Genomic DNA, 17,115 nt, shown 5'->3' with positions numbered 1-17,115 from the left:
CAGACCAATCTCTAAGGAGTTATGATAGTCATTAACGTGGTGTCAGTGAGCAGAGTGCCAAAGGTCTCAGTTCATGGGCCAAAAGTGCTTAGTAGTTTTATAGCTGTGAGAATTATACAAAATCTGTGGCAAAATCTGCTGCTGATAAGAAGTTTGTTTCACTTGCAGATAATGAAGACATTGCCATAAGAGTAATTAAATTGCTTTGTTGAAAGATACCAGCCCTGATGTATTTTGATACAGTTAAACACTTAAGGTGATAATTGTTTTGGGAAAACAATTACATAAATTGCATGTATGGATCAAAGGCCTGGATTCTGGTGAGAAGCTAACAATAACAATGCAAAACCACCCCAGAATAAACCCTCAAATAATACTGTACATACAGAGAATGTAATCTTTGAATGTACAACGGGAGAGTGTTGTGTAAGGCAAGGAAGTGACCCAGTCTTGTAAGGATGCTGTAAACTCATGCCTGGCAGTCTCAACACGCCAGCAGTCCCTAAACTTTGCAACTTCTCAGCACATCCTGCAGGTCTGAGCAACCCAGTCTTATTTTCCTTTTTCCCTTCCTGAGCCTGGTAAAAACTGCTCACAGCAGTATCATCCCTTGCAGACTCCAGCCATCCTCTGGCCCACTTGCTGGTGTTCTTCCTCTCCTCAGCTATAGCAGGCTCCAAAATTAAGCTGGTGAGTAGACTGAACATGAGAAGAGAAAAAAAAAAATTGGGAAGGATGGCACTAAGGACACTGTCTCTCAGTGGCTCAGGGAACGGGGACGCAGAGCATCCCCACAATGCCAGCTGATGAAATTTGGAGACAATTTGTCACAAGACAAAAAACATCCCAAGAAATAGGACAGGGGGCAAATGGGCAGAAAGCAATACACAGGAAGTTCCACCTGAATATGAAAAACTTCTTTACTGGAACACATTGCTCCGTGAACACAATCGTGTGCCCTGAGCTCTAGAATGACCCTGCTTGAGCAAGGAGGTTAGACCAGATCAACAACTGTGGTCCCTTCCAACATTATCCATTCTGTGATTCTGTGACAAATCCCCAAGCCCCACTAATTCCTTACACCTAAAGGTGTAAGTTTTGCTATGGAAGGCAAAATCACCACAACCTTTAAATGAATATGCATGTATTTATACAAAATGTAGACTCAAAGTATGCTCAGTTCAAACGTCCGTCATACATAGTAGGCCCAACACTATCACCTAGGCCTTGGACCATGGGCACGCCTTGTATTCTTTAGAGGTTTTGAACGGTTTTGGAACGTATTCCGGGCCATCCCGTACAACTCCTGTCCGGGACCTGTGATGCCCACGGAAGGCAAGGCAAGGCAAGGCCAGGCCAGGCCAGGCCAGGCCGCACCGCTCCCTCAGGAGCGAGCCTACCGCAAGAGCCCCTTGGACGGCCCCAAGCGGGGCTGAGTCACAGCCTCCCGCTGCCGGGGCCGCGAGCCGCCGCCATGCTCGGCCATGGCACGCCGTGCCGTGTCGCCGTGCCGTGCCGCCGTGCCGTGTCGCCGTGCCGTGCCGCCGTGCCGTGTCGCCGTGCCGTGTCACTCCGTACCGCGCAGTGCCGCCCAGCGACAAGGCGGCGCGAGGGCCGGCGGTTCCGGCGGCACAGCCGGGAGGCGGTGACATGGCGGCGGCGGATGTGCGTCCTGCGCCCCGCCCCGGCCCTGCCCCGCCGCCGGCCGCCCGGCCGCGTAGACGGGGCGGCACGGCCGCCTCTCCCCGCGCAGCCGCCGCTGTGCCGGCGGCCGCCATGGAGGATGTGGGCTCGGGCGTGAACGCGGACGCGGAGGTGCGGAAGCTTCAGGAGCTGGTGAAGAAGCTAGAGAAGCAGAATGAACAGCTTCGCAGCCGCCACGGCGCCTTACCCGCCGCCCCCGCCAGCCCCAAGCGCCTGCCGGGCGCCGGGCCCTCCTCGCCGCCCCCCGCCGCCTCCCCGTCGCCCGACGGCCGCTTTCTCAGCCCCAGGGCCGTCGCCCGGCGCTCGCTCCTCGAGGAGCCCGGCGGTGGCGATGGGGGCAGCGGCGGCAATGGCCTCCTGGACGACGCGGCGGTGCTCAGGCCGGAGGAGCTGGAGCGGCTGGCCGGCTGCGATGAGGACGAGACCGGCTGGTGAGGAGGCGGCCGGGGTGGGGATGGGGCGGGGGCGGGTTGGTGAGGAGGCGGGCAGGGCTCCGCGTTCCCCTGCCCTCGCCGTGCCTAGGGGGAAGGGGCTCTTTCCAGGCTGGTGCCTGATGTCGAGGGGGTCTCGGGGCTTTGTGTACGGAGGCAGACTCGCCCTCGCGACTGGGTGAAGGGCTTAATGAGCTATGCGAGACGTACCGAAGCCTGCCGGGGAAGGGTGTTTCGCTTTCTGCACACGGCATTGGAGCTCCCTGGAGGTCGCGGCTCTGCGCTGCCGCTCGGCCGCGGTGGGAGCGTTTCTTCGGGGCACTCGGACACCGAGCGGGCTCCAGTGCTGCCGCAGAACCAGCCATCAGTGTTTTCGGGAGTGCAGGCGCTGGGGAGGCGTTGAGAAACTTGTGGGAAATTTATAGGGTGGTTCAGAATTAGCCCACAGGTACTGTTAGACTTCAGACATGCATCAGGCATCTTTTATGCCTCGATTTCTTTCAGCTGTAAAGACGGCAAAGGTAACACTTTTTCATCTCATAAACATGTTGCCCTTAGGTGTTCTAATTTATTGCTAATGATGTTGTAGGATCACGGTTTCCCTTAGGTGGTTCCTCGATATTAATGGACTGCTTACCCTGCTGCTCCAGCAGAAACAGCTGCAGGTGGCTGTTTGCCTTGTCATTATTTCACTTGAATGAGCTTCCATTGAGAATCAAGAAGACTTGCTCTCTCCAAACATCACACTGTCTCCAGCTGTCGTTTTGAAGTTTCCTGTGACAGTTGTTGAGGGGCAACCTCAGAGGTGCAGGAAAAATAGTGGGGAGGAGCACTGTGTCAACACCATGTCAACAGAGGAGTGCAAGGGAACAGTGTACAAGGACAAAAAGCAAACTTGTCTTGCAGCAGAACTGATTGTTGGTCCATCTACAAAGGTCTCTGGGAGCAAACATGGAGACAAAGTTACAAAACAAGCAAAAATGTCTTTCAGAGTTAGAAACGCCTTTAAAAATGCTGGAATGATTCCATGCATGAGCAATGTTTTAGTTGCTCAGGGAGGAGACAGTGTGTGCACTTCCTTGGCAAAGTCATTTGCCTGACATTCAGCCTGATCCACTGGAGAAGTATGAGAACATAAGTTTATTCTCATCCAACACTAAATTAACACAAGGCATCATCTCCCAGAAGATGAGTCTGTGCAAGGCAGCGACTCTTTATTTCTCACTTTATGCCTTGTAATCTACAAGGGCCTACAGCCCTTGATGGAAATAGAATCTGGTAAATTTGCACAGCAAGTTTGGAGTGGGATGGCCAAATTTGTAAATGTCACGAATTCTAGTGACAATAGATCTTACTGTTTTATACATTCATTCTAAATCATGGGTAGCATAATGAGTCTCTTAGGTGGAAGTGAATGTCCCGACGGAGTGTGAGGTGACAGTGGCATATGTTTTTGTTGACACAGTTCTGGGCACTCACGGGGCAGCTGCATGGTTTGCTGAGCACTGCCCTTGCTGGTGTCAGGTGTTTGGCTGCCAGGTATTGTGGCACTGTCATGTTTCTGTGTAAGTTCTAGTACTCAAAAACCAGCAAAACTTACAGGCTGTCTTTAGCACATCTTCATTCCTTTACTAATATTTTGGAAACTATAATGCTGAAGTGTTTAGCACCTAATATTCAATTTCAGGTATGGGACACTGACTGAGACACAAATGCATAAAACAAAAAAAAGCAATTGTAAAAATTTGCTAATTGCCATACATATCACAAAATATGGATATGTAGTTAATAAAAAAAAGTGTTTTCCTGCTGTAGTTCAATATGCAATTAATGATAAAAATAGTTTGGCTAGATTGATGAGTTTTTGTTCCTAAGTGCTTAATAAAAGTGGAAATTAAGCTCTTGGAATTTCTAAACACCTTCTAATTCAACTGTTGAGAAAGTAAATAGTCCAACACCTTTTATTTTCCTATGAAGGTAAGATGCCTTTGTATTTATGCATTTGATTAATGGAGGTTATTGCTCTTAATGAAGTTTGAAATTTTTAGAGGGCTGATGGAGCAATTTAAAAGAAACAAGCCTGTGAAGATAGGAGGGGTTGGTGTGAATAAGTGGATTTCCCTTAAACTGTTTCCTAAAGATCCTGCTCCTAAGGCCTTGGTTATGCAAGGTCACTCATAAAGTAATTTAATCAACTGAGAGAGTGAATGTATTCAATGAAATTTAAGTCTCATATAAACTCTTTGAGGTTCAAATTGATTGGATCACTACTGCTTAACCCAAAATCCTGTTTAAAATATGGGATTATACACTGTCAAAATCAAATTTCTTTTAGCAGCTTAGGACACCTCTTGTGGAGCCAAACTAAATTTAAATCATTGTTTGTTCATAAAAAATTGATTCATCTTGTCTGTTTTGCTTGTCTACACATAGAAGTTAAGATTTGTCTTTACTTTTGATTTCAAAAGGATCTTGCTGTGGGCAATAATAGGTGGTAAAGGGTGCTGGTTATTGCTGTTCTTTTCTGTTTTGTGTAATACAGATATTTTCATACCCTATTATGAAATTGCAGTTTTGTCATGGCAGAGTAAATATTTTTCTTAACTGTTAAAATTACATTGTTTTACATTTAATGCTCACATGAGATTAGTGGCTGTGAATTTAAGACAGAAGACTTGATACTGTGATTGAAATTGATACTAGAATGTGACATGTTTCTTTAACATTCTTTCAGTGTTGTTGATCGACATTGTAGAGTTGATCAACTTATTTTTAGCTTTTAAAATGCATTTAGATAAGTGCACAGAAGAGAAGTGTAAAGTGAAAAAGTAAGGAGAAGGTGCAGCTGTCAAACAAGCAAAGGAACTTTGACACTGCTGTTTTAGTAGCAGCATTAGCTATTAAAACATCCATACAGTATTAGTGAATTTTGGGATTGTTTCTATTCTTGCTTGGTTGTTGTTCTTCTCTGTGATCAGTTAAATCCAGATTCACTTCAAGTTTTAAACATTTTTGCATGAGACAATCTTCAAATGATGTGGTAAATTATTAAAAATATTTCAGTGAATTTAGATTGAGTTTCTTTGTCCATATGCTTCTGAATAATGTTTAATGTGCTGAAACTTTCTTCCTGATAAGGTCCTGAAGGTTGCAGATGGGCACATCTGTATTTGCACACTGCGCTGAGCTCTGCACAGATTCATGGAGACTTTGCTTTAGGCCTGCTGATTATTTTCTCTAGTTATCAGTGACTTCCATAATCTACTCTGTGGCTGTTCCTATTTAGCTGTTCTTGAACCAGATTGCATCAAATTTAATTTTTTTCAAGTTCAATCTGAATGAGTTTTTTCTTACTAATTAATTGAAAAGGCAGTAGGGCAGAAGGGGTGACTGGAGTGGAGAAATCTTCAGAGAAGTGGTGTGCACCAACTTGCCTGACTTGCTGGGTAAGGTTGGGTGTGGATGTGCAGCACGTTGGAGACATCTGGATAACAGTGTGCAGGGTGGCTTGCCATACTGCTTTTAAAAAGAGTTTATTGGGTCTTGAGTTTATTGCAGGATAAGTGTGCACACGTGGGCAATTACTGTAGATTAGTTACTGTGCTGTGAACCCACTGTAATTTCCTTTATGGTAACTTGTTATACACGGTCACTCAAGCTAAGCTTTCTGAGAAGTTTTGTTTCAAATGTGAGCAAAGTATGCAGTGCTTTTCTTCAAAATTTACTTGCAACATGTGCATAAAGGAGTATAGAGCTTGCTGTGTGTCTATTTTGTACATGTAATTGCTCAGCAGACTTCAGAACAGTTGTGTCCTCTTTAAATGACAGTGCTATAAAAACTAGCCTAGCACCCATGTTTTCATATCAGCATAAAGTCTCCTTGGTAGGGTTAAAATAGCTGACATTTGACTGACCTCATTTACAAACAAAAGGCAGTTATTGTGTATTTAAATTATTGGGGGTTTTTTACTAACCAAATAGCTAAAAGTAATAGTTTCAGTGGCTTTTAAGACCTCAGATTGGTTGTGTATCCTGACTAGTTAAAATGGAAGGCACATACTTTTACTATTATACCCACTCTCATTCAGCAGCTATTTCTAATTTGCACCTGTTTATAATAGTGTCAGTTTCCATTCTAGCCATCCATTACTGTTAGTTGGCCAAGGGCCTGTTTGAGGTACATGATTGCCATCTGTAATGACTGTCTTCCGTTTCGTGTTGCTTGGTGTCCCTTGAGAACTAGCATTGGTTTGGAATCCTGGTTTGCCATAGTGAGCTGGTAAAGTATACAGTGACTATTTTAGGAAAGAGCTCCACCTGAATGAAATCCCATTGCTGAAATTACATTGCAGTATTTCCTGTTCAACTGTTAAATATTGTTGTATTAATGTGGTTTAGGCTCCTTGGAACCCAGACAGATTCTGATCAATTTCTGGTTTGTGGTGTAAGTAGAAGAGAAATTGCTGCTTTTCATTTTGTGGCAGATAAAAAGTCAATTTGATTTAAAGTTTTTGGTGTTTAACCAAATTCAGATAACGTCTTCACAAGCTAGGAAGACAATATGAAAATTAGCATGTAAAAAAAGCAAGGGTTATGGAAGTTGCCAGTTTTATAATGAAAAACAACTGGTAACATTAAATAATACTCAGTTTGATAATTGTCCTTGAGATATCCATGTTTGTTGTGAAACAGATATTTGAGGACTGGAGGAAGAATCCTGAGGAAGAACTGTTTCCATTTCTGACCTTTTTTGTGATAATTATTGCTTTTAAACATGCTTGATATTTAGATATAATGAAAGTTTTTGATATAGGTTTCCTTTACTGTCCTAATGATATTCCTGAAATTTAGTACATAATCATGTCTTGTTTAGGCATGATTCACTCTTCTGCTACTTGTAGTTGTGGGTAGAGCTCTCAAGCATAGTCATTAACAGAATTTTATTTTGGAACACATTTATTAGGACACAGAACTTCTCAACTTTTCTCTCTTCAATGTAAATATCAACAATGCTGTGTTTGAGTACATATGCACTAACAAATTTCTTATGAAAAGCTTCTCAAATAGTGGACAGTTGTACAATTTGTGTGATAGTTCTAGGGAAGCTACACGATGGTGGTTTTGATGGCCCATTTCCCATTCTCCATTTTCTGACACGAACATGTTCTTTTGGATGAGGAAATGAGCAATGGCAATAATTTCCAGCAGCTAGCACAGCTAGCTAACATTCTTTAATTGTTGGGCACAGAAAGACAGTTGTGTTCCAAATTGCACTTTGCAACCTCCTGGATATTCTTAATTCGACTTAAAAATCGCATTATGTAACTGAGATGTGCCACTGTAACATGAAGGTTAATGAGACTGTCAAAGCTTTTTTCTAGTATTCATATCCTAGAGTCTATATTCATAGACTGGAGTTTGCTGTAGTTTGTGCAGTCTCTCGGAACTAGAAATATTCTGTGAAGTAGAGCTGAAAACTAATAATTGCAGGCTAAGCAATGTATATCTCAGTCAGCCACTGCTGTAGCATAGGAACTGTGTGGGGTGGGGAGAAGGAAGGGAAATCCGTGTGCCACAAAAGTGCAGGGATGTCACTTAATTTTTTGATTGATTTGTCTTTCAACCAGAGATGCTTTTCAGATCTTTACCTGTCCATTGAAAATCCTCTTAAATTTTAACATGCTTAAGCCACTTCAGATAGGGTTTCCTGAAACTTTTAAATTGTCTTAAAATAGCTTAGATTGACACTGTTGTGTTCTAAATTATCTGTTTCCAATACTGGTCCAGTATTATCGTCTCCTGATTTATATATTTTCAGTAGCTTTTCGCTGTGAAATTTCCTTCTTGTATTTTAGGGGCATTTCTTATTGATTTGTCCTTGTATTTCAGCTTTTTCTCCTCATCATGTCTTCAGGTTTTTAATCTTGCTTTTGCATGCATTTTCTGTGCTCCCATTTAATTTCCTTTATTGTACCTTCCAGTTTTTGCTTAAAGCTAATGTAGCTAAAATAAATGAGCTCTAACTTCAGATTCCTTCCACTTGCCATCTTCTTTCTGATTCAGATTTGTGACTTCATGTTCATCTGTATGTTTTCCCTCACTTGTTATACTGAACAGTGGAAGGATTTTGATGCAAAAAGACACTTCCTTTTTTTCCCAGTTAGAGTTTTGGCTTCTTGTTTCATGCCTGTGGCAACCAGCCTCTTGTATTTTAATGCACTGGGAGGTGTTCCTCAGGTGAGGTAATCTGTACACAGATATTCCACTCCTACTGCAGTGGTGTGTCCTCTTTCTTCAAAGCCTTTCCTGACTCATCTGTGTCCCAGTGCAACATGCTGCAGCTCGCCCCATTTGGCTGACACCATATATGCTTGTAGTTTCAGCGGTCTTCCTGCAGAAGCTCTGCCCTTTTCTGTGCTGCCTCTTCCTGGAACTAATCAGTAGAGCCCCTGGCTGCTTTCAGCCTCAGGTTGGTGCTGCTGTGGTGTGGTTGACTAGTAAGAGCCAAAGGAAGGAAATATTAATGGCTGCAGCAGAGTCATAGTGTCTGGTCTCCTTAGTGTTGTTTCAAAGTAGATCAAAGCACCTTTTAATATATTGTTTTGTTCTGCTTTACCTTATGTTACTGAGTTGTAAAGTCTTTACTCTGTTGTGAAGAGATTGGAGTATATGTTTCTGTGTTAACATTTGTAGTATGGGTGGCAACTGTAAGTTGTCAGCTTCCTCAATAGTTTTTAACTTCCTGTTTTGAGGGAGTTGATTTTCAGTGGTTAAAGATGTATGAAGTTATTCTGGTAATCTTCTTTCTTGAAGTTGCTGTACTGCCAGTCACTGCTGTTGTGTTGCTGCAGAATGCATTGACACGTACAAATGGGATCTCTTCTGGAAGGTTCTTCAGCTAAAGAGGACCTATATCATTTGGGTCAAACAGTTTGACAAAGAACACCACTTAGCTGTGTGAAGTTACTTGTATGTGCTTCATGTGTCTGTTCTTTTTCTGATGTTGGGAAATAGGGAAGAGGTAATAGAGGCATCACTCTGATTCTTAGCCTTGCCCCTGGTCCTTTTGGTTTTTGTAAAATCCACATTAGGCAAAGCAGGTAAAATTAAGTCAGTCTCAAGACTTGAGATTGGCTGTTCTTTGTCAGGTGGAATATTAAGATCACTGCTTTATAGCGAGACTTTATATAATTGCATGATGTGCAAGAAACTGTCCTGAAAGAGCTGTTTAGTCACTGCATCAGTGTACATGTGTGTGTTGTAGTGGAGTTGCATGAAATATGTATGTTGTCAAGTTGTGTCTTTCCTTGAAGTTAAGTTATGAAACAAAGGTTGATAAAGGAAAACGGTTGACTGGGCAGAGGTGGGGGGAATATGCAATATTTATTTGGTTAGAAAGGGAGGTGGAAAAGAGGGAGGGAGCTGTATGAGCCTGGATTGCTTCAGTAAATAAACTACTTGTGAAACAAACGGAACAATTGGGAATTCCTGAAAAGAATGTGTCAAAGCTTAAAATATCAGGTAGAGTTTTGATTAGAACAATCTTGGAGGTTTGTTGAAGGTAACCCTTTTGTGTCTTTCTCAAAGAGGACATGCACTTTAATTTCTTGTCTTTTATACTGGCTGCTAATGTAAACTGAACGTGCATGGAACTTCTCAAACACAGCGAGGCATGTCAGCTATCCAGAGAACCAGGAGTGAGTCTGGCCTGTCCTGGGCAAAAGCTGGCCTTTGTTGCCTTTGATGCTTCTTTGTATTATATAAACATACCTTAGGACAGAAAGGAGTACAGGCGAGTACTAAAAAGACAGTAAATTCAAAATGTTAAGAGAGATAGTAAATGTTAAATTTTACTTTTAACAGTATGGAGATGTCATAAAAATTACAGAAAGTGGTGTCATTGTTTACACAACTGTGAAAATTGAGTGACTCTTATGCTTTTCAAGGATCTTCAGGGCTATAAATACATGAAGGGCTTTTAGCTTCTCTTTTGGGCTGAGTGCCCAATTGTAGGCATTTCTACAAAACTATTTATGACGACAGCATGATATTGGCCAAAGCATAAACCCCTTGAACTACAGTAAGTGGCAGTGACTATTTGGATTGTTACAAAAAGCTTCATTTTTATTTTAAAACCTGGCAGCTAAAATATTTTCTTGCCTGGATCTGCAAGCATAGCTTGCTAATTTCACTGTTAGAGTGAAGAGTATTGTGGAGCTCACCCTGAATAAAGATCAGTGTTTTGGGTGAGTGGTGGTTTTATAAACATAAGCTTTTGTAAGAAGTGAATTTAATGGTAGTAATTACAAAAAAATCTCTAAAAGCTATTATAACACAAACAGTTCAAGTTCTAGAATTACAGAGGAGAGATGAGATAATCTTGTAGAGAGAAAGTTGTGGGAAATAACTTCTGTATTGCTAATGTCATTAGCATAAAGAGAAGACCTTTTGCTCTGTGTTTTGTACAGAAGCATGCCTGATTAGACTGTCAGATGTTCCTACGTGATGCTGTGTGGCATACAGTCATTCACTTGGGATATGAAGTCTGTCATTACTCTAGAAGAAATGTTTGTTTAGCTGATTCTACACATGCATAATCTCTAGTTAAGAGTTATGTGTTGCAATTCACTTTTGTCTTTTGCTGAACCACATTTCCAAGTTTGGTTCTAGTCCAAAGTAAGGCTTAAAGTTCCCTATTTTGAGTGTGTGATTGGTTATGACTTTTTCTTTGATCTGTCTGTTGAGGGAGGAGAAGTTTTCAGCTAAATTTCTAGAGTTATTAAACTGGATTACTACTTTCTTCAGTCATGGAATGTTGATGTTAAAAAAAAATGAATGGAAATGCTGACAGACAAAGGCTTAAGTATATCTGGCAAAACAATATGATCTCATTGTTTCTCTCTACTCTCCTGTGTGTGTTATTTCTTTTTCCTTGTTGCTAACGCTTGTATACCTCCTTAGGGCAGAGATAGTTCCTTTGTTCTGTGTTCAGAGAGAATGAAAATATCTGGAGCTAGGATAGAAATAATAAATAAAAATAAATTATTTATTGTTCAAGTCTACTGAAACAGTAGTTGTGTTTTGTGTATTTAGCACTGGTCCTTGGCTATTAAGATGTTTATTGCTCCCTTTGCTTAGGAAAACAAGAGTTCTCTATTGCTTAGTGTTTCATTTCTTTCAGGTGAATATGAAAAGATTAATCCTCATTTGTACGTTTATGTGACAGTGAAATTGTCCGTAGACATAATGTGTCTGAAGTCCTTGGTAGCCATATGTTATCACTGTTATGTTTTTTCCAAAATAGTTAATTTTAGGGTCAAATCTGTGCTTTCTTTATCTTTTGGGATTGTACTATAGTGAAGATAGAGTATAAAAGCAGAAATAGCATACTGTGGTATTCTGTTGCATGTCTGATCTTATGCTCATTTTGTCTGTCCTCATAAATTATTTTTTCTCTCTCTTTTCCAGGTTATATACATCTCCAAAGAAGAAACTGAATCCAGTGCAAAAAAGTGTCAGTCCATTAGTTTGGTGCAGACAGGTACTGGATTACCCAAGTCCTGATGTTGAATGTGCTAAGAAGTCACTGATCCACAAGCTGGAACAAACAATGTCAGGTGAGTTTCTGCACACTGAAACCACTGGGTTGTATATATTTATTCTGAAACAGCATCAAAATTAGCTAATGGTTGTGAGATAAAACATCTATAAATTACTTGTGTCTAAAGCTTTCATTATGGTTTACTAAGTCATTAATTCTACTCATTTTCTGGATCATATGAATGAAATGAAAGAAGGCATTAGATCATGAGTCATGATTTCAGAGTTTTATAATACCTGCATAGTTTGGTCTGATGTTTTCAGGAAAAAACAATGTTTTTAACACGAAAGTTTTCCAATCTTTTTTTTAATAGAAGCCTGTATTAAGGTATCGTAATTGTTAGATGCTTGTCAGTATGTTAGCATGAAGCTTGATTTTCTGCTAGATTACCTATTTTACTTCATCTAAAGAAATGGAGGCTTAAGTTTTTCAATACTTTGGGGAGATGATAATGATTTCTTTTCCCCTTATCCCCATAACTTAAAATCTAGTTACAGTCAGATTTTAAAAAACCCCAGTTTATGATTCTTCCTTAATACTAATTAGTTGGATATATTTAAAACTGAAGAGTGTTTGACCTTGTGAAAATTAAAGCCTGCATTCTCCATCCTTCTATTACCAGACTTTTTTATGTCAAACCAGCAGCAAAATGTTGAAGGTCTGATTAGAATTCCCTGTCCCTCTGGTTTCTTGCTTTGTTTTGTTTCTTTGTTGGAGCCTATTTTTTTAATTGTTGTGAGACAACTTACTTTTCTTGCTATTAGTAGCTATTCTCCTCCTGTTCCATCTTTCTGTAGTCTGCTACTGCTACATGTTAAACTGTTATCTTCAGGAATTAGCAGAATAGTTGGACTTGAGCTAAGAGTGTATGAACACACAGTTCCAGGAGTTCCAACAGCCACCTCCTTTCTATAGTTATATGTAAACTTTGCGCTGAGTTTATTTGACTGTAACTTCTTTCCTGTCCTTGTATTGTTTCCTGGAGCAATTTAGTCTTTATTCTGGTTTGTACTGAATCTGTTCTTAGTAAAATTTAAATCCATTATTTATTCTTATAGAAATTGTGAGCAGAGTGGTGGAAGTGCCTTCAGTGCGAGTCACCCTCAATCTTTCCCTTTTTCTGGTGCTTTTTTATGCTGCCTGGACAAATGTCTATTAAAAATTCACCTGAACAGTTAACATGATATATGACTACATACAGGCAAAGACAGATTCTGAACAACAAAAAGCACTCACATCACAGAGATTTATGAATGATGATACATGTTTGGGAATCTGAATACTGCTGAGTATTTATGAATGGATAGCAGTTGATTGACATAATTCTGTTTGTGGTTTAACTACTTTCAGAACTGAGTAGAAGTCTTCCAGAAGTACCACTAATTCTGTTACCCACAGGGTATCTTTAGAAATTCATAGCTGAAGCAGAATGGCAGCAAACTTCTCTATGAAATGAATATATTTGGAAGTTTTAACATTGTAACGATGCGTTTACGTAACTTCACCTCTTTTTTAGTTTTCCCCTAGACCCGCGAATCTGCTTCTGGCAGTGATACTTGAAAGAATACCACAATTCATTTATAGTATTAATTGGTGGAAATACTAACGGTAGAAAGATGGGCACATGCTGGTTGGAGCAGATTCATGTAAACATGAATTTTCAACAAAACACAAAATTGTCTTTTAGAGCAACCAGCCTCCTTTACAGAATAAGGGTAGCAGGGAGCTCCACTGGAGAAGACAAGAAGTGTTTCTTGTAACTTTGTGTGTTTTTCCTATTCTGCACTTCAGGAGTATCGTGTAACTTGGATTTTGCATAGCACTTGTACCTCATGGACCCATCACTTAACCTGTTACTAGCTACGGGTTTAGTTCATAGATTCTGGTTCCAGTCTCCATGGATAAGTCTTTTCACACTTCTATAACTTTTTTCTGAATCCTTGCTGATGCTTCTTTTGCATTGACTCTTTTTACATTGTTAGTTCCTATTGTTACATCTTTCTAATCTTAATATTTTTCCTCTTTTTCATTCTCAAATGCTCTCTTGTATTTGACATTCTCTTCTTCGTTGTATTTTTCATTGCATGACAATAAAGGAGGGAAGAAGAGCTCTTAGCTCCGTGCTACTGTTAGCAGTTACTGATGCACAATGCCTTGTCAGCAGTCAGGTTTACAATTGCAGAGCGAGTCATGCTCAGTGTTGGAAGTGTGTTCAGACTAGAGGGGACTTTAGGTGTATTCTGCACTCAAATTTTCCTATTTTCTACAACAAAAGAGACATTCATTACCATTTCAGCAATATCATAACTAAAAGGACTTAAATGCTGCATATGGTTTTTGAATGTTATAAAAGAAAATTTACGTTAAACTAAACTTGTTGATTATCGACCCTCCCTTCTGCTGTTTTGAAAGCTAATGCGTAATCTTTTGTAAGTTAGTGTTTAATATTAGGATCATTTTAATGCTAAAATGATTATCTGTCTTGCTAATTTTGTCTTGCACTCCTAATAAAGACCATATCTCTATGTGTAAAAATAGCAGTGTCTTCCTGAGTTACAGAAATCCCTGTTGGAAAACCTTCAGGAATTCTGGTCCAGAAAATGGGTTTGAATCCAGATTTTTTTTGTCTGGGAAAATGTACTGTGCTGATGAAGGTTCATATTAGCTAGGATGAAAAGTACTGTGTGTGTCAAGTCTCACCACATATGGGAGCAAACTTTTTACATGTAGCAAAGTCATGCTAAGTTTCATTTTAAAAATCTGTGTATGATCAAATACATTGTATCATTATGGATGTTGACAAAGAGCCTGTTTTGAAGACCATATAGTAGTAGAATTGTTTTCTAATTTGTGGTCAGTATTTTTAAATACTTGTCTGTGTAATAAATACAAAAAAAAGAAGTGTTGTGCAGACTTACAATTTAGGGATTTTTAATGACCTTTTTTGGCAAGGGATGAAAAATAATTTTTTGTGTGTGTGTGTGTGAGAACAAAGGTTCAGTTGGAATAGATGCTTTGGGGTTCCTTTGTGAATGCTAGAAGTTGATATCAAAGGCTTCATCATAGTCACCCAGAACAGAATGACTTGTAATTACTGGTTATGTTTACTGAGCTTTGTAATCAAATGGAGGTTTTCTCTTCTGACACTTAAAGTAAACTGAAGATACCTCATGAATACTTGCTAGTATTTAGTGAATTCACAACTTGCTGAAATTAACGCATATTGTTTAAGACTTGCAGTGAAAGCTGGAATATAAACCTTTCACCCTTCATCTATAACTGTCATTTCATTCTAACTAAAACACTGGTAATATTAACTGGTTTAGAAAGGATCTTTACACAAGATGCAATTTTAGGAATTTGCTGCAAAGTCAGCTTTAATTTTTGCTGCTTTTGCCTCTGTGCTGTATTCTGCCATTGGCTAGGTTGGATGTTACTTTTTTTTGGGGCACTCTTAAAAATTGATTAAGTGAGGCAGTCAGTTAAAATTCTCCTGATATTTTTTAACTTAAATCTACTTTAGTAGGTCAGATAATAGTGCAGCCCTACCAATGTTTACACTGGACAACTGAAGATGTAGTGACCAAGAGCAAAGGGGAGAAGCTGAAGCTTTGCTAGGCTGAAAGCAGCATTTCATGCATCTGTAGTCTGTTTTGGCTTCTAATGTCAAAGCAACAATGATTTTTAGTAAGGAAATATGGGTTCATTTCCTTTCTTTTTTTATCTACTGCTGTCAGTAGCCTAATTCTTACTGCACTCATTGAAGCCCCTTTTCACTGAGAGAAATGTCACACAATATTTTTAAAAGCTTAGTTTCAGCAGCTGGGTGAGCTGCAACTAAATCTCATCTGGATTTACATAACATCAAGTTGGCATTTCTAGCTTTTTTATCTTAACATTTTGCAATGTAATTCGTCCTTATATACATTTCTGTATTAATATACTTCCAGCAGTGAAGGAACTGATTTGTAGCAAAAGCGTCTTAAATATCTTTTGGATCCCACTACCCCTGTAGCTGAAATTTCATTTTCTGTTATATTTTAAATGTAAACTTTTGAACAAAATAGTCAAGTAGTGAAACAAATAATATACCAAACAACCAGCAGAATTTCAGTATCATACTGTTCACTACTGTTAATATACACCAGTGTTTAAAATTCATCTGAAAATACTTCAACACTGAAACATTTACAATAAATGGCAGAGTAAAGTACCCAATTTAGATCTTATATTGTGTATGAGGTTGAAGCCTATGGTCAAAAATCCCAAGTCATTAGAACAGAAAGTTAACAGTAGGAAATAATCAATTTTCTTTATTCTGGTAAGTTCACGGTACCCACAGATCTATACAGAGGCATTTGCCTTACTTAATGTTTTTTCATTTTAGCATATGCTTAGGGGAATTTTGTAGGTGATACTGCTTAGTTGTGTGGTGCTGTCTTGAGGTTACTGCTGAAGTATTGTGTGATTCAGACAGGTCTGATAGTTCTGAGAACGTGACTTCATGCCGTGCTCTGGTTTGTATGTAGTTATGTATAGGGTGTATGTTAGTGTAACGGAGCTGCTGCTGCCTTCCTGCTTCCCATCACCTACACTGGACATCTCAAAGACATCAGCTGACAATCTAAAAGGAAACTATAACTTGTCACTGTCTTGTCTTGTCCTCTTCTCCCACTCTTTTCACATTATGGTTATATCTAGGAGTGAAGAAAGCAGTGGAAAAACTTTCTGGTGACTGAAGTTTTCTACTTGAATTGCATAGTAATTAAATCACACTGAAGACACAATATAGTATTGTATTTGTTTTTCCTCGATTCATTCAGTATAATTCATTACTTTTCCCCTGTTTCCTGCAGCTCTCAAGAGACAGAATTTGTACAGCAGCCCTTTCAGTGCAGTCAGTTACGCGAGCTCCTACAGTCCAAATACTGGTAGCCCCTACAGCAGTGGCTTCAATTCTCCCTCCTCAACACCAGTGAAATCTGCTTTAGTGAAACAGCTCATACCTCCTGGTACCTCAGGTAAGTCACTGTGTTCCTGGTCGTTTCCTTTCTTCCTCCTCTTCCTTCACAAATATGCTCAGACAGAGAACATTTGTATTGAACTAGAGTAAGAAAGACTCAAGAACTTTCCAGTGTTTTGTAGGATGTGTGCATCATACAGTTTTAAGCCTTTTAGGAAGGGCTTTTTTTACATACTTTCTGGTATGAGAAACATGTAAAATGTTTTCTTCGGGTGTCTGTGTCCCAAAAATTACTGATGTATGTGATTAGCAGTTAGACCAAAACAGCAGAGTTCATTCTGTGGAGTTCCAAATGGCTTCTGGAGCTGACCCTGTAATTGACAGGGGTGTAAGTTCCATTGTAGGTGTTCAAAGAT

The 17,115-nt window shown here is 39.9% G+C and overlaps 1 protein-coding gene across 6 annotated transcripts in view; it reads left to right on the top strand.

The window, feature by feature from the left end:
* The first annotated feature begins 1,600 nt into the window (after positions 1–1,600).
* Positions 1,601–17,115, top strand: part of SLAIN2 (SLAIN motif family member 2) — a 33,394-nt gene continuing 17,879 nt past the window's right edge. For 4 of the 6 annotated variants that reach the window (XM_068188378.1, XM_068188381.1, XM_068188383.1 and 1 more), the window contains exons 1-3: positions 1,601–2,135; positions 11,604–11,752; positions 16,593–16,757. In XM_068188378.1, coding sequence (XP_068044479.1) covers positions 1,651–2,135; positions 11,604–11,752; positions 16,593–16,757 — 799 coding nt within the window. In that variant the 5' untranslated portion in view covers positions 1,601–1,650. The remainder of the gene's footprint in view (positions 2,136–11,603; positions 11,753–16,592; positions 16,758–17,115) is intronic. The other 2 variants (XM_068188380.1, XM_068188384.1) reach the window with 1 other exon arrangement.

This window comes from Anomalospiza imberbis, chromosome 4 (assembly GCF_031753505.1).
Source record: "Anomalospiza imberbis isolate Cuckoo-Finch-1a 21T00152 chromosome 4, ASM3175350v1, whole genome shotgun sequence".
NCBI lineage: Eukaryota > Metazoa > Chordata > Aves > Passeriformes > Viduidae > Anomalospiza > Anomalospiza imberbis.
The sequence above is the reverse complement of the archived record's forward strand: the minus strand, read 5'-3'. Positions and strand labels throughout refer to the sequence as shown.